General features: G+C 44.3%; 1 protein-coding gene across 10 annotated transcripts in view; it reads right to left on the reverse strand.

Annotated features, from left to right (window-relative positions):
• LOC143973688 (NACHT, LRR and PYD domains-containing protein 12-like) overlaps positions 1–21,446 on the reverse strand; it is a 280,532-nt gene that overhangs the window by 127,453 nt on the left and 131,633 nt on the right. The window contains exons 5-6 of one of the 10 annotated variants that reach the window (XM_077474603.1): positions 19,322–19,486; positions 14,426–14,590 (exon numbers count right to left, since the gene is read on the reverse strand). The exons of 8 other annotated variants lie outside the window; for them this stretch is intronic. In XM_077474603.1, coding sequence (XP_077330729.1) covers positions 14,426–14,590; positions 19,322–19,486 — 330 coding nt within the window. The remainder of the gene's footprint in view (positions 1–14,425; positions 14,591–19,321; positions 19,487–21,446) is intronic. One more of the 10 variants, XM_077474581.1, reaches the window with a different exon arrangement.

Here is a 21,446-nt window from a genome sequence, read left to right on the forward strand (position 1 = left end):
GTTGTTGCAGAGCAGAAATACTCAAGATTGAAGCTTGTTGGTGCTTTCTGTTTCAGAAAAACACAATGCTGCAGGTTGCTTGTGTCCTTTCTCAGTGTTGGTTCTATCTGAACTACACTACAGAAGTGCATGACAGAAAGGATTGTCTTGTGTTCCATATTTTTCCCTGTGGCATAGCAGAAATGCACAACACGGGGGTTGGTGTTCATATTAATCTTATAACTGTGGTGGTTGTCAGAAATACACAACATAGAAGTTTGGGTCTTTCTGTCTTTATAGCCTTGTTTTGCTGTATATAGGTAAAGCACAACAGTAAAGGGGGTTCCTGTCCTTTCCGTATTTATATATCAGTTATGACCTAGCTAGCTGCACTAAAGGAATACGCAGCATTTAGGGTTGGCTTGAGTCTTAATGTTTTTACGTCTTGGCAGCACATCAGAAAACCAGACTATGAGGACTGTTTGTCTACGTTGAGGTTCAGATTTGGGTCTCTTCCCATATTTGATATATTAGTTTAGCTAGTCACACTCAGGCACACAACATTGTTGTCTATGCTTGTGTCCTTTCTGTCTAAATCTATTGTGCCGTGCCCACAATCTATGATCATTTTATTTGTGATATTAATAATGCATGTATCACCTTTTTGTATTTCAGCCTTCTTTTCCATGGAGGGGCCAGGAGTTCGGGCTGCAGCTGCCACATGTCAGAAAACCTTGACCACTTGCATTCAGGGATGCCAGAACCATTTCCTAGGGTTGAAGCCCTGTAGGGTTATGGGACACTGGAGGAAGGGGATAATGAATCGCCCTGTTTAGTAAGAACTTGGAGAGTTCTGTTCAGAGGAGTATTAGGGCCTGAGGATGAAGTATAAAGATGTATACCCGATCGAATAGGTTTCGGCTCGGTGCATGGCCTTCATTTTGCCTTTTTAGCAAAACTAGACATAGCAATATGGGTAGTCTACTCCTGCTAGGGACTTTAATCTCCTGAAGAAGGCTCTCAGGCGTAAGTAAGGACATAGATTGGGCGTGCCTTAAACCCAGGGTTCAAGCTTCTGTTAATCTATTTCCCTTAAGTAGGCTTCCCTTTAGTCTTTTGCTGACATAAAGATAAAAGGGAAGCAGTTTTATTTCCCTCAACAGGATAGTGTTAAGACAGGCCCTCTTATTGATTAATGTAGTGTCCTTGTCTTACACAGGTCTCTTATTTATCTTTTTAGTGGTTCTAAGTAGCACCTACATGCATAATAGGCCATGGTTGTTAGATGTGTGAGATAGGCAACATTGCTAACCTACAAGTTTAACATGTTTTCTGATTCCATTTTTAAGAGCCCATTTCACCTAGATACTGCATCTGAAGCGGAAAAGGCAGGAACATCTGTGGAGCAGACCTGCAGATCAGCCGCATGATCCAGCTAACATGCCTTCATCAAGCATATGAGCGTATGGAGTGGAGGTAAAGCTCACTGCAGAGCAAAGGTTCGCCAAGAGGGTTTTGCAGTGGCCCCACCCTAAGGTAGGCCTGAGGTACTTGTTTATCCTCTCAGGTGTGCCGTCCTGGAAGATGACTTGAGAAAAGTACCAGTTACTTACCGGTAACTGTCTTTCTGGGAAATCTTCCAGGACGGCAGGCCTACTTCCCGCCCGTTGGAGGAGGGAAAATTCTAGAACACTAGAAGGTGAGTACCTATGAGGAATGATTTCCCTTGTGAACCTGGTTCAGGAGTTACTTCTCTACAAACTGAGGATCAAGGGGAAGGGTGGGGACTTAAAACAGCTGTCGATTGATTGTGTTTCCTGTAGGGAGGAGCCTCTCATCTCTCAGGTGTGCCGTCCTGGAAGATTTCCCAGAAAGACAGTTACCGGTAAGTAACTGGTACTTTTTTGGCTAAAATGCTGCCAGGAGGACGACTTCTAGGAGAGATGAGAAAACATCCAGTGTGCCCGAGGCCTTGGAGATGACACATTTTATTTTGTTTTTAATTCAGATATTTTATTTCTTTATTTCATATCCAACTTTAACCACTTACTGACCATGCTATAGCCAAATGAATGCTAGTTCTGGGAGGCCGTCATATGACAGCTCCCCCATGGTTCCCCTTAAAATCCATACCAGACCTAAGGGCCTGTATGCTCCCGGAGGGGGAACCCATGACAGTTTTTTATTTAAAATATGGTGTGGAGTTCCCTCTCGAAAGCTGATTATTCTGTGAGAGGTGACATTGTCGCCTCAATATAGATGGAGATCCGACTTGGAGGCGACTTCCATTGAAATCAATGGGTACCAGTCACCTAGAAGTCGGATAGAAGTAGTACACGAACCTTTTCTGAAGTCGGAGCGACTTCAGTAGTGTGCATTAAGACGGCTCTCATTCACTTACATTATTTTTTACATGTAGCACGACTTGAGGCAACTTGAAGTCGGATCCAAAGTTGCCCCTGTGTGAATGGAGTCTGAGTGTCTCAAGAAATGAGATAGGCCCTCAGTACATCAGATGTGATCAATTTTCAGTGATCGGCACCAATGAAGACTCTATAACCTTCACAAAGACCAAATAATATCCACTGAATTGGGTTATTTTTTACCAAAGATATGGAGCAGGATTCATTTGTTGTCAAAATGTATTAAGAAAACTACTAATTTGCAAAATTGTATAACAGAAATTAAGAAAAATGCATTTTGTTACAAAATGTTTGGTCTTTTTTTTTATTTATAGTGCAAAAAATAGAAACCCAGTGCTGATTAAATACCACCAAAAGAAAACTCAATTTGTGTGGGAAAAAGGCAAAAATGTCCTATGGGTACAATATTGTGTGACTGAGTAATTGTCATTCAAAGTGTGAGCAGTGAAAGTTGAAAATTGGCCTGGGCAGGAAGGGGGTGAAAGTGCCCGGTGGGAGAGGGTTAAATAAATTGGCGATATGTAGAGACAAACATGATATAAAATATTTCTCCATTATTATTATTTGATTTATCTAGTTTGGACAGAACAGTCCAGGATTGGATATTTATAGACAATCTGTAGAAGAAGAGAAGAATGTTACCAGAAGAAAATGAATTTCTCCCCCAGAAATAGGGATGAGCTTTGAGTTCGAGTTGAACATTGCCTGTTCACCAAACAGGGAACAATTTGGGGTGTTCACAGCAAATTTAAAAAGCCGGGAACACCCTGTACAAGTCCATGGGAGAAATCTAAAGTGATCATTTTAAAGGCTAATATGCAAGATACAAATATACAGGTTTCTGTTACATCAGAGGGGGGCGGGGTCACCCACACCTCATTGGGGAAGCCAGGCTTCCTCACTTGCATCAGAGGGGGGTGGGGTCAGGTGATGGATGGCCCCGCCCTCCTCATATAAGAAATGTCAGGCTGCCGGGATCCCGCAGTGTCTCCACCAGTGGAGACATAGGAAGGATGGATGGACTGCGCTACGCTGGATGGAGAGATCACCCATCGCTGGACCCTGGAGAGATGATCATCCGTCATTGGATAGCAAGAGTGGATTACCACCGCTGGAATCTTTTTTTTATTCTTTTTTATTTTTAATAAAGGACTTTTTCAAAGGTGTGTTTGTCTTTAACATTCTTTTACACTTTCTTTGTGAAATGGTAGGGGTACTTTTGTACCCCCTTTCCATTACCATTTCAAACAGGGGGTGGGATCTGGGGGTCCCCTTGTTAAAGGGGGCTTCCAGATTCTGATAAGCCCCCCGCCCGCAGACCCCCACAACCACCGGCCAGGGTTGTGGGGGATGAGGCCCTTGTCCTCATCAACATGGGGACAAGGTGCTTTGAGGGGTCTGTGACCCCCAAAGCATCATCCCAATGTTGAGGCCATCTGGTACGGTTTAGGAGGGGGGGCACTCTCTCATCCCCCCTCTTTTCCTGCGGCTTGCCAGGTTGCGTGCTCGGATAAAGGGTCTGGTATGGATTTTTAGGGGGAGCTCCATGCCATGTTTTTTAAAATTTGGCATGGAGTTCTCCTTAAAATTCATACCAGATCCTTTGGTATGGATATTTAGGGGGAACCTCACGTAATTTTTTTTTTAAAGAATTGACACGGGGTTCCCCTTAATATACATACCAGACCTGAAGGGCCTGGTAATTGAATTTGGGGGAACCCCATGCTTTTTTGTTTTTATTAATGTCTTTTCTGTATTATGGGGAGCCGACAATTCATTAGCCGTGAGTGATTTTAAATTACTTTTTCTCCTGCAGAAATGACATTTTGTGCAGGGATAGTTCTCAGTACGGGAAACATGCGCCCCTTCACAGGCATACTATAGACACCCCTCATGTACAAAATTTAAAGGAATATTACACTTTTATTGTTTCACTTTAAGCATTATTAAAATCACTGCTCCGAAAAAACTGCCCTTTTTAAAAAAACATTTTTTGCATTGATCCATGTCCCCTGGGGCAGGACCCGGGTCCCCAAACACTTTTTAGGACAATAACTTGCATATTAGCCTTTAAAATTAGCACTTTAGATTGTGAACGTTCGAGTCTCATAGACTTTAATAGGGTTCTAAAGTTTACACGAAGTTTAGGTCTGTTGTGAACCAAACCGGGGGGTGTTCGGCTCATCCTTACACAGGAATGAATGTAACTATTCTCTGCATGAATGGAACTCATTTCTCTTTATTGGAATCATTAATATGAGATCACTTTATAAAAGACGATCGATCATCTACACTATTGGAGGATTTCTCTTTTTGTGGATCCCAATTACTAAATGTGACATGAGAAGTGGATGAGGTGGTGTGATCCATTCATTATTCCTGTATGGGGATTGGACCATACACACTCACACTGACCTCTAGGCTTTCACCTCCAACCTTCTGCTAAGTCTTGGATTCAGTTGTAGGGGATTCACTTTGATGGTCACAGAAGTCTCACTCATGTTGTGGAAACTTCATCGACTAAAAGTGACACCATTGTACTTTGGGATTTCCTTTGAACATCATGGTGGAGGATTTGATCTTATGGTGTGGAGAAGATTTTATTATTACCGTTTTTTTTTTTTACTTTTTTTTTTTAAATTTGTACTAATATTTCTGCACTAATTTTATATATGCTGATTATAAATTCTCTTCATTAGTTATCAGTGAAATAGTCTCCATACCATTGTTATATATACACTTATAGGGAGTTTTGTGATGAGGAGTCTCACTTTTATTGTTATATTTTCACATTTATATTGTGTGAATGTTATATACTAGTGCTGCAGTCTTCCATATTATACTAGATGTACGTATTTATCAGCGTATAACACGCACATTCATTTTAAGAAGGAAGTTGCAGGAAAAAAACATAAATTTAAATAAGGAACGTTGAAGCAAAATAAGGGTCAGTGCCCCACCATTGCCATCCATGCAGCCTGATCGATGCCCATCTGCAGCCTAGAGGGGACAGGGAGGGGGGCGGGACGAGCACCGACAGATTACATACAGTGAGAATCTCCTATGATAGACAGAACAGTGGTCCAATGGTGGCCCAGGAGACGGGACTTCCTATTACAGAGGCCACCAAGTAAATAGATTTGCACTGTATATAATCTGATGGCTCTCGTCCCACCCCCTCCCTGTCCCTTTCATGGTGAAAAAGTGAGTGTTATACGCCAATCAATACAGTAATAATTCCACCAATAGTGATCAGATGTAACAATTTCATTCACTACAAAAATATACTTTCTTGATCATACATCACGGGACACAGGAGCTTCATTACATAGTGGGTTATATAGGCACCTCTGGTGATTGGACACTGGTTGACCCTAATTAAGGAGAATTCCTCCCCTATATAACCCCTCCCATCCGGGAGGCACCTCAGTTTTTTCGCCAGTGTCTGGTCGATGGTCACGTAAAACTTAGCTCTATGCGGGTCCCGGCGAGGGCCGAAGGGCTACAACAAACCGGATCCATACCTCGGGCCGATATTTGACTCCCAAGATGGTATGGTACCCGGGCCTCGTTTGCCGAAGACACGAGGTTTTGCCTGTAAGTCCTCTCCATTGGAAGACTGGACTCTGGGACAACCAGACTTGGGGTACTGTTGACTCAGGGCGCCCGTAAGTTTCTGGCAGAGTTTTTTACAAGGCCCAGGTAGGAGGATCTTTTCGTAAGAACCCCAGATACGCCTGAAGGTTGGCTAACAATACCCGCCGTGATGGGTGAAGGCTGGAATTGGTCTGAACACAGCAATTCCTGCGGCGGGGAACAGGTAGGGGAAGTCATCCTATATATTTAATATATGAATGGATTTCTTCACTGTGAGTAGTTGTATGTCTTACCTGGTTTCCACCACTAGATGGAGTAAGAGCAGCCTGATGCATACTTACATGCCTTTCAATACTAACACGCTCAGTGAAGTGCCTGGTTCTCCAGCTCTCACGTCTCCTTGCAGTCCCTGCCACAATAAAGGTAAAAAAGGGGTCCCACACAGATCAGGGGGTCCCAGGTCACTCCTTTTGGGTTCTCCTCCTCCCCCCCGGATCCCGCGGTCCTCGTGCACGCGCGCGGGCGCGTGCACGTGCGCCGGGCGCGCTCCCGGCCTATTGGGGAAAGGGGGGGGGGTGTGGTTGCCAGCTGTGCACAATCAGGTGCTCTATGCTGTAATGCAGGCGCCAAAACGGCCGTTTTAAAAGCCCAGAGCGTCAGGGGACTGTAAGGTGAGGCACAGGAGCTGTGGGCTGTAAGCATCCGTGGGATTGGATCCAGGCAAACCCTAAGACACCTACTCGGCATCATATTGTGCAGTTAAGCTAATATTGATTTATTGTGAGACTTTAAGCACAAATAAGTGATTGCATTTTACATTAGTAACTCTGCTTTGTAGCTCAGTACTATGTCTCCTCGTAAGAGGGTTTCAGGGGCAGGTAACAAAAGCACTGGCAAATCACCGCCTAGGTCCAGGGGTTCCAAGGGTGCATGCAGGTTACCATCCCCCTCTGCAAGAGTGGAGCCTGCATCTCAAGACGAGTCAGTGCCCCTTTCAGGCTTTGCAGCCTCTCCTAATGTCGCAGCCCCGGTCTATGTCACTGAGGACTCCCTTAGGGCTTCATTGGAGAGTTTTGAAGGGAGGATAATGAATTTTATTTCTGCTTCCCTAAAAGATAGCAGAAAAAGGGGTAGATCCCCTCCCTCTGCTGAAATCCCTCTCTCAGACAGTTGCTCTGAAAATGAGGAGAGATCCCTATCTTTAGAAAGGGATCATGAGCAGTCGGATCAGTCAGAGGATGAGGAGCTAGTCCCCTCCTCCCAGGCACTCAGAAAGCAGGTGCAGTATTACACTGAATTGGTGCGTACCACGTTCAGAATGCCGCCTGCTGAAGTCGCTACATCCTCTGTCTCTTCCCTGGAAGTCAGGAAAGCCCCACAGACTGCCTGTTCCTTCCCAATTCATCCTTTAATGGCTGACTTGATGTATGAGGACTGGGGACATCCCGATAAACTGTTTACTCCTCCCAAGAGGTTTTCTATGAATTATCCCGTGGAGGAAAGTTTCACCAAGAAATGGGGGGCCCCATCTGTTGATGCGGCTATCTCTTGTGTGAATAAAAACCTAACTTGTCCTTTGGATAATGCGCAGGTATTTAAGGATCCAGCTGACAAAAGGCTGGAAACCTTGTTAAAAGCCTCCTTTTCCATGGCCGGCGCTGTGGTGCAACCTACAGTCGCAGCCGTAGGATTGTGTCAGTTTCTTAAGGAACAGGTCAAACAAATGTTTGAACTCCTCCCCAGCGAGGAAGTAGTGAAATATGCAGAGATGCCTCACATCTTATGTTTCATAATTGATGCGATTTTGGATTCTGTCCAACAAGCATCCCGCTTGTCCCTTATGTTGGTACACATGCGTAGGGCTCTATGGCTAAAAAATTGGGCCGCTGAGATGTCATGCAAAAAGCATTTGGCTGGGTTCCCATTTAAAGGGGAACGTTTGTTTGGAGAGGAACTAGATAAATTCATCCAAAATATCTCAGGAGGTAAATCTACACTCCTTCCAGTCAAGAAGAGTAAGCGTCCCTCATTCAGGCGTACTCTTTCTCCCGAAGCGTCAAGCTCTAAACAGTGGCGACGGCCTTCCCAGCCCTCCGCTGCTAGAAAGCCTCAGGGCCGAGCCCAGGGACAGAAAAAGACTTGGGGGCGGAAGCCTGCCAAGCAAACCTCCAAGACCTCCTTGTGAAGGGGCGCCCCCGCTCGGCCGAGTGGGGGGAAGGCTCCTGCAGTTTGCAGGCGCCTGGCGGGAGGAGATTCAGGACAAATGGGTGATCTCTTCGGTATCTCTGGGCTACAGGCTAGAATTTCAGAAGATTCCACCCTTTCGTTTTCTAAGGTCAAGGATCCCCAAGGATCCAATAGAGCGGAAATCGCTACTCCTGGCCTTAGATCAGTTACTATCCCAAGGTGTGATAGTAGAGGTGAGCCCGAAAGATCAGGGTTCAGGTTTTTATTCGAATCTCTTCACTGTCCCAAAACCAAACGGAAGTGTCAGACCTATCTTGGATCTGAGAGACTTGAACCGGTTTCTACACATCCAGACCTTCCGGATGCAGTCTATACGCACTGTGGTTTCCTCCCTGCAGGGAGGAGAATTCATGGCATCAATAGATATCAGAGATGCATATCTCCACGTGCCAATATTTCCCGCGCACCAGAAGTTCCTAAGGTTCGCGGTAGAGCAACGCCACTTTCAATTTGTGGCCCTGCCATTCGGCCTAGCCACGGCCCCCCGAGTCTTCACGAAGATTCTAGACCCTCTCTTAGCAACTTTAAGAGTTCAGGGCATAGCCGTCATGGCTTACCTAGACGACTTGCTTCTCGTAGAGAGAACTATAACGAGCCTAAGTCGCAGCGTCACCAGTACGCTAGAACATCTGGGCCGCCTAGGTTGGATTATAAACCTAGAAAAGTCGTCTCTGCAACCGACCACCAGGTTGGATTACCTGGGTCTCATTATCGACACCGCTCAGGGCAGGGTGTTCCTTCCAGGGCCAAAGGCCTTGGCCATTGGAGATCTGGTGCGCCTAGTTCTGGGCAGAAGATCTCCCTCTATTCGTCTATGTATGAGACTATTGGGAAAGATGGTCGCCTCATTCGAGGCCGTCCCATTTGCCCAGTTCCACTCAAGGCCCCTGCAAAGATGCATCCTTGCGATTTGGAACAGGAAGCCCCAATCCCTGGATCTTCCTATGCGTTTATCCCCCCGGGCACACAAGAGTCTGGTTTGGTGGTTACAAACCAGAAATTTGCTAAAAGGCAAAACATTTCTTCCCCTCTCATGGAAGATTGTCACAACGGATGCCAGCCTGACAGGCTGGGGAGCCGTATTAGAGGGAACATGCTCGCAGGGAAAATGGTCTGCGACCGAAAGTCTGTTGCCCATAAATATCCTAGAGATTCGGGCAGTTTACATGGCACTCAGAGAGTGGTCTCACAGACTGCGAGGCTTCCCGGTTCGGATTCAGTCCGACAATGCCACCGCGGTGGCTTATATCAATCACCAGGGCGGTACCAGAAGTCTGGTGGCCCAAAACGAGGTGAATCGCATACTTGTCTGGGCAGAAGAGCATGTTCCGTGCCTCTCTGCAGTCTTCATCCCAGGAGTGGAGAATTGGCAGGCGGATTATCTCAGCCGCCAGCAGTTGTGCCCAGGAGAATGGGCTCTGCACCCCGATGTGTTTCGAGACATATGTTACAAATGGGGCACTCCAGACGTGGATCTTTTTGCGTCCAGATTCAACAGGAAACTGGACAACTTTGTGTCAAGGACAAGAGATGCACTTGCTCAGGGGTCAGATGCTCTGACGGTTCCCTGGAATCAGTACAATCTGATCTATGCCTTCCCCCCGAACCCGCTACTGTCACGGTTCCTGGGAAGGGTCAAGAGGGAGGCGAAGTCGGTCCTTCTAGTGGCCCCGGCTTGGCCCAGGCGACCATGGTTCGCAGAAATCATGAAGCTAGCAGTGGGCAGGCCATGGACCCTCCCCCTCCGGCCAGATCTGCTCTCGCAGGGCCCAATTTACCATCCTGCTTTACGCAGTCTGAATTTGACGGTCTGGCTGCTGAGACCCACATTTTAAAAGACCGTGGTCTTTCGGGGCCAGTCCTTTCCACTCTGGTCAATGCCAGAAAGCCGGCCTCCAGGCGTATCTATTACAAGATCTGGAGGGCATATGTTTCCTGGTGTGAACCCAGGAGATGGCATCCCAGAAGGTATGTCATTAGCAGAATCTTGGCCTTTCTCCAATCAGGCCTTGAATTGAATTTGGCCATAAGCACCATCAAGGTGCAGATTTCGGCCCTGTCGGTCTTTTTTCAAAGACCGCTTGCATCACATTCCCTGATACGGGCCTTTATCCAGGGGGCTATGCGGATGAGACCGCCAGTCAGACCTCCGGTATGCCCATGGGATCTGAATTTGGTTCTCTCGGCCTTAGTAGCCCAACCATTTGAACCTTTGCATCTTGCTTCGTTAGTCCTCTTGACAAAGAAGCTAGTCTTCCTAGTAGCCATATCCACGGCTAGAAGGGTATCAGAATTGGCAGCTCTTTCTTGTAAAGAGCCCTATCTAATTATCCATAAGGACCGGGTGGTTATGCGTCCCAACAGGTCCTTTCTACCTAAGGTGGTTTCAGGTTTTCATCTGAATCAAGATATAATCCTACCATCCTTTTTTCCAAATCCTCAGTCCATAGAGGAAGAATCCTTACACACTTTAGATGTGGTTAGAGCAATCAGTCTTTATCTTCAAGCAACTGCTCAGATAAGAAAAACTGACTGCTTATTTATTCTGCCAGAAGGCCCTAGAAGGGGTCAGGCAGCGTCAAAGTCCACTCTCTCGAGATGGATCAGACAGGTTATTTCTCAGGCCTATAGCTTAAAGGGGAAGATTCCTCCTTTTCAGGTGAAAGCGCACTCTACTAGGGCTGTCAGTGCTTCTTGGGCAGTGCATCACCAGGCCTCCCTGGCTCAGATCTGTAAGGCTGCGACTTGGTCATCAATCCACACATTCACCAGATTCTATCAGGTGGATGTCAGAGGGCAAGAGGATATCGCCTTCGGGCGCAGTGTACTGCAGGCTGCAGTTTAGGTCCTCAGGTCCCTGGCGGTCTATGCTTATGATCTGTGTCTCCCTCCCCTCAACCTGAGCATTGCTTTGGGACATCCCACTATGTAATGAAGCTCCTGTGTCCCGTGATGTATGATCAAGAAAATGGGATTTTTATATACAGCTTACCTGTAAAATCCTTTTCTTGAGAGTACATCACGGGACACAGGGCTCCCGCCCCTCTTGGGTTTTACGTGGTTCTTATTGCTTTGCTACAAAACTGAGGTGCCTCCCGGATGGGAGGGGTTATATAGGGGAGGAATTCTCCTTAATTAGGGTCAACCAGTGTCCAATCACCAGAGGTGCCTATATAACCCACTATGTAATGAAGCTCCTGTGTCCCGTGATGTACTCTCAAGAAAAGGATTTTACAGGTAAGCTGTATATAAAAATCCCATTTTCATACATGTGAGCAAGGGCAGATCTCCTGCAACCTATTCACAGCTACTTCCATCTATATAACTTATAATATGCAAAAATAAATAAACATGAAGAGCAACACAGTTATCTTAAAAAAATTGAAAACATCAAGAGAAAAATTATAAAGGTAAAAAAGCAGATTTTCTTCAAGCCATTCACCACTACTTCCATCTCCAATCACCATACAGTGACTTGTGCAGTAGCAGAAATAATAGGTCCCAGAGATTCATCCAGATGGTTTAAATCAATGCTGATCAATTGTGACCTCTTTGCAGCAACTTCAGTCAACCTCCCCCACACCAGTGAGCAAACAGTTCACTTACCAAAAGGTTTGTCCCCACAAGCAAGGCCCAGACACGCTTGTTTATATCCTTCCAGCAACGCCACTCTGCTCAAGCCGGCTTCTGATGAGAACAGACTGTGCCACAGAATGTCAGACCTCCAGGTAGTATCTCCAATATCACCCGAGGTATCCAGACAATGGCCGCAATCACATTACATAGAAAAGAGAAAGCCTCCATAGTGCATAATCCTTAAATATATATAGAATCACAGATTGTACACTTCCATCATATACACGAGTATACACAGAACTCAGAGCACACACCGCTCCGGACTGCAGCCGTGTATGATGGAGTCCAGGCAGTGACATGGAGGCTTTTTCCTTTCTATGTAATGTGATGGCGACCATTGTCTGGACACCTCGGGTGATATTGTATTTTTGCACATTATATGTTATACACTGAAGTAGCTGTGAATAGGTTGGAGGAGATCTGCCCTTCCTGACATGTATAAAAGTGCATTTTTGTAGTGGATTTACTTTTTATTATTGATCACTATTGGTGGAGTTATCACATCTACATTAGAAGTGTTGATATTCGGACACATTGCAGGTTGCAGATTTCACATTTGTCTCATCACACATTGTGTCACTAAGTGTAGGGCTCTATACATAGAATTATATTATACTATTTGTACTTCTATATCAGACTTCCTGCTGGCGGCTGGTTTTCATTCATTAGATTTTCACAAAGTTGTTCATATTTTTTAGTGCAGATATTTCATTTTTATATCCAGCTTTAGAGAACTGTCTGACATTGGTGATATAAAGAGACAACCAGGAGATGAAATATATCTCCATTATTATTATTTAATTTATATAGTTTATACATACACTATATTACCAAAATTATTGGGACACCGGCCTTTACAAGCACATGAACTTTAATGGCATCTCAGTCTTAAGCCTCGTACACACCATCAGATTTTCTGATGACCGTTCGTCTGTTTTTTGTGGCATGCTAGTCTCATATGGAAAGTGAAGAGGTTACTCACCATACGAAAATTCTCGTCTGACAGAATACAACTTCAGAAGTGATGTAATGTGTTGAATAGTTTTGTATGTATTCTTTCGTTTCTGAGTTCACGTACGATAAACATTTTATAGTTTGCACATCCAGCTTTCTCAGACAAAAAAAAATCAGAATCAGCTATCGAAAGCACAATACTAATGATCCAAAAATCGTCAGATCATTTTGCCAAAATTTTACTACTGGTTTTCGTATCGTGTGTATGGGCCTTTAGTCCGTAGGGTTCAATATTGAGTTGGCCCACCCTTTGCAGCTATAACAGCTTCTTCTTTCCTGGGAAGACCGTCCACAAGGTTTAGGAGTGTGTCTATGGGATTGTTTGACCATTCTTACAGAAGTGCATTTGTGAGATCATGCACTGATGTTTGAAGAGAAGGCCTGGCTCGCAGTCTCCACTCAAACTCATGCTAAAGGTGTTCTAAATCGGGTTGAGGTCAGGACTCTGTGCAGACCAGTCAAGTTCCTCCACCCCAAACTCGCTCATCTATGTCTTTATAGACCTTGCTTTGTGCACTGCCCCAAATCATTTGGTGAAGGGGGAGTATGGTGTGGGGTTGTTTTTCAGGGGTTGGGCTTGGCCCCTTAGTTCCAGTATAGGGAACTCTTAAGATGTCAGCATACCAAGACAATTTGGAAAATGTCATGCTCCCAACTTTGTGGGAACAGTTTGGGGGTGGCCCCTTCCTATTTCAACATGACTGTGCACCAGTGCCAAAGGCAAGGTCCATAAAGACATGGATGAGTGAGTTTGGGGTGGAGGAACTTGACTAGCCTGCACAGAGTCCTGACCTCAACCTGATAGAACACCTTTGGGATGAGTTAGTGCAGAGGCTGCAAGGCAGGCCTTCTCATCCAACATCAGTGCCTGACCTAACAAATGTGCTTCTGGAAGAATGGTCAAACAGTCCCATAGACACACTCCTAAACTTTGCGGACAGCCTTCCCAGAAGAGCTGAAGCTGTTATAGCTGCAAAGGACGGGCCAACTCAATATTGAACCATACGGACAAAGACTGGGATGCCATTAAAGTTCATGTGCGTGTAAAGGTGGGTGTCCCAATACTTGTGGTAATATAGTGTAACAGTCCAGGATTGGATATTTTGGCTCCATGCACACTGGCTTAAAAAAATTGCTACTACTACAGGAGTTTTGTGTTCTGCCTGTAGAAGCAGCTCCATGTTCTCCTATGTCTCCATACACATTGGGATGATTACAGACATATTTTGACCTCAACATTTAGAGGCAGGGAAAAAAAACCTCTTCTGCTTAGTGTTTCTGATTGGATCTTTCTGGGAGAAAAAATGCAAAAAACTCTCCTAAACTCGTCTAAACTTTGTACAATAAACTCTCTATATGAAAGTTTTTTCTGCCAAGGGAACTGACATTTTTAAGCCCAGTGTGCATGGAGCCTTATGGAGCCTAAAGATGGAATTTGATGACATTCTCATATTTCTATATTATTTATGTGGTTTAGATATAAAACTGTCCCAGAATATTATTGTCTCAGTCAGTCCTGTTATACTCACCGTAATTCCTCTATCCGGCTTGTTGTCAGAGCTTCCATCAGATCCCTGAAATGAGGACCCTCCAGATTGTTCCCATTCAGGTTCAGTGTCCTCAGTGTCTGGTTATTTCTTATTCCAGATGCCAGGTGGGGGCAGGAACTGTCTGTCAGGTGATTATCATCCAATCTGTAGAAGAAGAGAAGAACGTTACCAGAAGAAAATGATTTTCTCCCCCAGGAATGAATGTAACTATTCTCTACATGAATGGAACTCATTTCTCTCATCTCTCTTTAATCATTAATATTAGATCACTTTATAAAACACGATCGATCATCGACACTATTGGAGGATTTCTCTTTTTGTGGACCCCAATTACTAAATGTGACATGAGAAGTGGATGAGGTGGTGGGATCCATTCATTATTCCTGTATGGGGATTGGACCATACACACTCACACTGACCTCTAGGCTTTCACCTCCAACCTTCTGCTAAGTCTTGGATTCAGTTGTGGGGATTCACTTTAATGGTCACAGAAGTCTCACTCATGTTGTGGAAACTTCATTGACTAAAATTGACACCATTGTTATCATATAAATGTACTCACCGAGGCCAAGATGCTGAGAGTGGTCACTGTTGCGACTCGGCGCAGACCACCCCTGAAGGTGGCACAGAGGTTGGTTGCACCAAGAGGCACAAGCTACCAGTAGGACAGTCACTTGCTAGTAGATCAGCAGGTAGCTTGAGCAGAGCTGAAAGGTGATGTCCCGTGGGAAGGTCCAGTAGCAATGGTAGCAAGTCTGTAAGGCAAAGGCAGAATCCAGGAGGCAGGCCAGGGGTCAAACACTGTCCAGATCAGAAGACAACAAGTACCAGGAACGCTGAGACAGAAGGATAATCCAAAGACAAGCCAGGGGTCGAACACAGGAGATAGCAGGTAAGTCCAGATGCAGGCTGAGGGTCAAACACGTTCAGAAAGCGGGAGTCCAAGGTCAAGCCAGAGGTCAGGTCAGGAGAAGATCAGCGAGGTCAATGAGGTAATCCGGGTCACAACGGGTAATACAGATCACAAGAGCAGATGTGGGAATCACAGGAAGCTGAAGACGAACCAGCAGTGTGTTTCGATGACCTCACTTCCTTTATAGGTCAGCGAGGGGTCACATCCTGTGTGTGTGTGCTCGTGCACTTTAGCGCATTCCTATTGCGCATAACTGTGCACCAGAGCGCCTTACCCGTGCGCATCTTATGACAATTGTACTTTGGTATGTCCTTTGAACATCATGGTGGAGGATTTGATCTTATGGTGTGGAGAAGATTTTATTATTACCGTTCTTTATTTGGACATTTTTTGAAAATTTGTACTAATATTGCTGCACTAATTTTATATATGCTGATTATAAATTCTCTTCATTAGTTATCAGTGAAATAGTCTCCATACCATTGTTATATATACACTTATAGGGAGTTTTGTGATGAGGAGTCTCACTTTTATTGTTATATTTTCACATTTATATTGTGTGAATGTTATATACTAGTACTGCAGTCTTCCATATTATACTAGATGTGATAATTCCACCAATAGGGATCAGATATAACAATTATATTCACTACAAAAATACACTTTCATAAATGTAAACAAAGGCAGATCTCCTGCAACCTATTCACAGCTACTTCAATCTATTTAACATATAATATGCAAAAATAAATATACATGAAGAGCTATGAGAGTTATCTAAAAAAATTGCAAACATCAAGAGAAAGTTTATAAAGGTGAAAAGGTAGATTTCCTACAACCCATTCACCACTACTTCCATCTCCAATCACCATACAGTGACTTGTGCAGTAACATAAATAATAAGTCCCAGAGATTCATTCAGATGGTTTAAAGTGGTTGTAAACCCTTACAAACCACTTTGACCTACAGGTAAGCCTTGATTAAGGCTTACCTGTAGGTCCAAGAAATATCTCCTAAACCTATATGGTTTAGGAGATATTTGCCCGAAAACGGGCACCGCTGTCTACGGCGCATGCACCGTAGACAGCGTCGCGCAGGCGCACTGAGCGCGGCATTTCCAAGAATGGAGCTGCCACGCATGTTGACTCCCGTGCGCATGCGCAGGAGTGACGTCATCGCGACTTCGCTGAATGACAGCGGCGGAGCTGCGAGACGCCACCAACAAGATGGATGCGGCGGACTACAGGGGACAGCAGCGACTTCGCTGGCTCCTGTGTCAGGTAAGTGACACATAATGGACTACTATGCGATGCATAGTAGTCCATTATGCTTTGCCTTTGCAGGGAATGAAAGAGGAAGTAAACTCATCAGGGTTTACTTCCTCTTTAAATCAATGCTGATCATCTTCCACCTCTTTGCAGCAACTTCAATTAACCTCCCCCACACCAGTGAGCAAACAGGTCACTTACCAAAAGGTTTGTCCCCACAAGCAAGGCCCAGACACGCTTGTTTATATCCTTCCAGCAGCGCCACTCCGCTCAAGCCGGCTTCCGATGAGAACAGACTGTGCCACGGAATTTCAGACCTCCAGGTAGTATCTCCAATATCACCCGAGGTATCCAGACAATGGCCGCAATCACATTACATAGAAAAGAAAAAGCCTCCATAGTGCATAATCCTTAAATATATATAGAATCACAGATTGTACACTTCCATCATATACACGAGTATACACAGAACTCAGAGCACACACCGCTCTGGACTGCAGCCGTGTATGATGGAGTCCAGGCAGTGACATGGAGGCTTTTTTCTTTCTATGTAATGTGATTGCGGCCATTGTCTGGATACCTCGGATGATATTGTATTTTTGCACATTATATGTTATACAGACTGAAGTAGCTGTGAATAGGTTGGAGGAGATCTGCCCTTCCTCACATGTATGAAAGTGCATTTTTGTAGTGAATTGAATTGTTATTATTGATCACTATTGGTGGAGTTATCACATCTACATTAGAAGTGTTGGTATTCGGACACATTGTAGGTTGCAGATTTCTCATTTGTCTCATCACACATTGTGTCACTAAGTGTAGGGCTCTATACATAGAATTATATTATACTATTTGTACTTCTATATCAGACTTCCTGCTGGCGGCTGGTTTTCATTCATTAGATTTTCATAAAGTTGTTCATGTTTTTTAGTGCAGATATTTAAATTTTTTACATTTTTATATCCAGCTTTAGAGAACTGTCTGATATTGGAGATTTATGTAGTTTAGACATACACTATATAACTAAAAGTATTGGGACGCCTGCCTTTACAAGCACATAATCATTAATGGCATCCCAGCCTTAAACCTCGTACACACGATCATATTTTTGGACGACTGTTCGTCCGTTTTTTGTGACATGCTAGTCTCATATGGAAAGTGAAGAGGTTACTCACCATACGAAAATTCTCATCTGACAGAATACAACTTCAGAAGTGTTGTAATGTGTTGAATAGTTTTGTATGTATTCTTTCGTTCACGTACGATAAAAATGTTATAGTTTGCACATCCAGCTTTCTCAGACAAAAAAAAATCAGAATCGGCTATCGAAAGCACAATACTAATGATCTAAAAATCGGCAGATCGTTTGGGCAAAATTTTACTTCTGATTTTCGTATCGTGTGTATGGGCCTTTAGTCCGTAGGGTTCAATGGTGAGTTGGCCCACCCTTTGCAGCTATAACAGATTCATCTTTTCTGGGAAGACCGGCCACAAGGTTTAGGAGTATGTCTATGGGAATGTTTGACCATTCTTACAGAAGTGCATTTGTGAGATCATGCACTGATGTTGGATGAGAAGGCCTGGCTCAGTCTCCACTCAAATTCATGCTAAAGGTGTTCTATATCGGGTTGAGGTCAGGACTCTGTGCAGACCAGTCAAGTTCCTCCACCCCAAACTCGCTCAACTATGTCTTTATAGACCTTGCTTTGTGCACTGCCCCAAATGATTTGGTGAAGGGGGATTATGGTGTGGGGTTGTTTTTCAGGGGTTGGGCTTGGCCCCTTAGTTCCAGTGAAGGGAACGCTTAAGATGTCAGCATACCAAGACAATTTGGAATAGGAAGGGGCCATCCCCAAACTGTTCCCACAAAGTTGGGAGCATGAAATTTTCCAACATGACTGTGCACCAGTGCCCAAAGCAAGGTCCATAAAAACATGGATGAGTGAGTTTGGGGTGGAGGAACTTTATTAGCCTGCACAGAGTCCTGACCTCATCCCGATAGAACACCTTTAGGATGAGTTAGTGTGGAGACTGCAAGCCAGGCCTTCTCATCCAACATCAGTGCCTGACCTAACAATTGTGCTTCTAGAAGAATGGTCAAACAGTCCCATAGACACACTCCTAAACTTTGCGGACAGCCTTCCCAGAAGAGTTGAAGCTGTTATAAGGATGGGCCAACTCAATATTGAACCCTACAGACTAAGACTGGGATGCCATTGTAAAGGCGGGTGTCCCAATACTTTTGGTAATATAGTGTAACAGTCCAGGATTGGATATTTAGGCTCCATGCACACTGGCTTAAAAAAAAAAATTGCTGCTACTACAGGAGTTTTGTGTTCTGCCTGTAGAAGCAGCTCCATGTTCTCCTATGTCTCCATACACATTGGGATGATTACAGACATATTTTGACCTCAACATTTAGAGGCAGGAAAAAAAACCTCTTCTGCCTTCGTGTTTCTGATTGGAGCTTTCTGGGATAAAAAATGCAAAACTCTCCTAAACTCATGTAAACTTTGTACAATAAACTCTCTATATGAAAGTTTTTTTCTGCCAAGGGAACTGACATTTTTAAGCCCAGTGTACATGGAGCCTAAAGATGGAATTTGATGACATTCTCATATTTCTATATTATTTATGTGGTTTAGATATAAAACTGTCCCAGAATATTATTGTCTCAGTCAGTCCTGTTATACTCACTGTAATTCCTCTATCCGGCTTGTTGTCAGAGCTTCCATCAGATCCCTGAAATGAGGACCCTCCAGATTGTTATCAGACAGGTCCAGTGTCCTCAGTGTCTGGTTATTTCTTATCCCAGATGCCAGGTGGGGGCAGGAACTGTCTGTCAAGTCATTAGAGGACAATCTGTAGAAGAAGAGAAGAATGTTACCAGAAGAAAATGAATTTCTCCCCCAGGAATGAATGTAACTATTCTCTACATGAATGGAACTCATTTCTCTTTATTGGAATCATTAATATGAGATCACTTTATAAAACACGATCGATCATCTACACTATTGGAGGATTTCTCTTTTTGTGGACCCCAATTACTAAATGTGACATGAGAAGTGGATGAGGTGGTGTGATCCATTCATTATTCCTGTATGGGGATTGGACCATACACACTCACACTGACCTCTAGGCTTTCACCTCCAACCTTCTGCTAAGTCTTGGATTCAGTTGTGGGGATTCACTTTGATGGTCACAGAAGTCTCACTCATGTTGTGGAAACTTCATTGACTAAAAGTGACACCAAGGAACTTTGGGATTTTCTTTGAATATCATGGTGGAGGATTTGATCTTATGGTGTGGAGATTTTATTATTACTGTTCTTTCTTTGGACTTTTTTGAAAAATTGTTCATATTGCTGCACTAATTTTATATATGCTGATTATAAATTCTCTTCATTAGTCATCAGTGAAATATTCTCCATACCATTGTTATATATACACTTACATACACAATATTTTCACATTCATATTGTGTGAATGTTATATACTAGTGCTGCTGCAGTCTTCCATATTATACTAGATGTGATAATTCCACCAATAGTGAGCAGATATAACAATTACATTCACTACAAAAATGCACTTTCATACATGTGAGGAAGGGCAGATCTCCTCCAACCTATTCACAGGTACTTCAATCTATATAACATATAATGTTTAAAAAAACATGAAATGCAACAAAGTTATCTCATGAAATTGCAAACATCAAGAGAAAGTTCATAAACATGAAAACGCAGATTTCCTTCAACCTGTTCACCACTACTTCCATCTCCAATCACCATACAGTGACTTGTGCAGTAACAGAAATAATAACTCCCAGAGATCCATCTGGCTTAAATCAATGCTGATCAGCTGCCACCTCTTCGCAGCAACATCAATCAATCTCCTCCACACCAGTGAGCAAACAGGTCACTTACCAAAAGGTTTGTCCCCACAAGCAAGGCCCAGCCATGCTTGTTTATATCCTACCAGCAGCGCCACTCCGCTCAAGCCGGCTTCCGATGAGAACAGACTGTGCCACGGAATGTCAGACCTCCAGGTAGTATCTCCAATATCACCCGAGGTATCCAGACAATGGCCGCAATCACATTATATAGAAAAGAAAAAGCCTCTCGGGTACTTCAATGGGCTGGTGACAGGTCCACAGGTACTCTGTTGGCCTGGTGGCAGCTACTCGGATGGCCTGGTGGGCTGTGACAGGTACTCAGGTGGGCTGTGACAGGTACTTGGGTACTTTGATGGGTGGCGACAAGTCCTCTTTATTAGGAGGGCAATCGGTGTGGTTGGTGTACACTAAGCGGTAACGAGATGTTACCACAATCTCCTTCTCACACATGACAGGTGTGTGAGGAGAATTCGGTAACATCTCGTTACCGTGATTTGTTGACATTCTGTGACCAGCTGTGATTGGACACAGCCGGTCACATGGTAAAGAGTAAATTTCATTGGCTCTTTACTGCAATCGTGGTTGGGCTGTGTCTCAGTGACAAGCCTTGTGCATGTAGACAGCACATGTAGACAGTACATGTGACCGGCTGTGATTGGACACAGCCGGTTACGTGGTAAAGAGACAATTTTTATTGGCTCTTTACACGGATCTGGGATGGGCTGTGTCTGCGGAACACACCTCATCCACGATCACCGTGCTGCGGGCCCCGGGGGCCCACAGGAGTGGCAACAAGCCGAGGACATCATATGAGTCCCGCCCAGGATGGGAGATCCCATCTGCGGACGTCATATGACTATAGCCCAGTATTGAAGTGGTTAACCACTTAAGGACCAACGCATGGCAATGTACGTCGGCAGAATGTCACCAA

This window comes from Lithobates pipiens, unplaced genomic scaffold (assembly GCF_037356315.1).
Source record: "Lithobates pipiens isolate NorthernLeopardFrog02 unplaced genomic scaffold, aLitPip1_a1.2 Scaffold_115, whole genome shotgun sequence".
Lineage (NCBI taxonomy): Eukaryota > Metazoa > Chordata > Amphibia > Anura > Ranidae > Lithobates > Lithobates pipiens.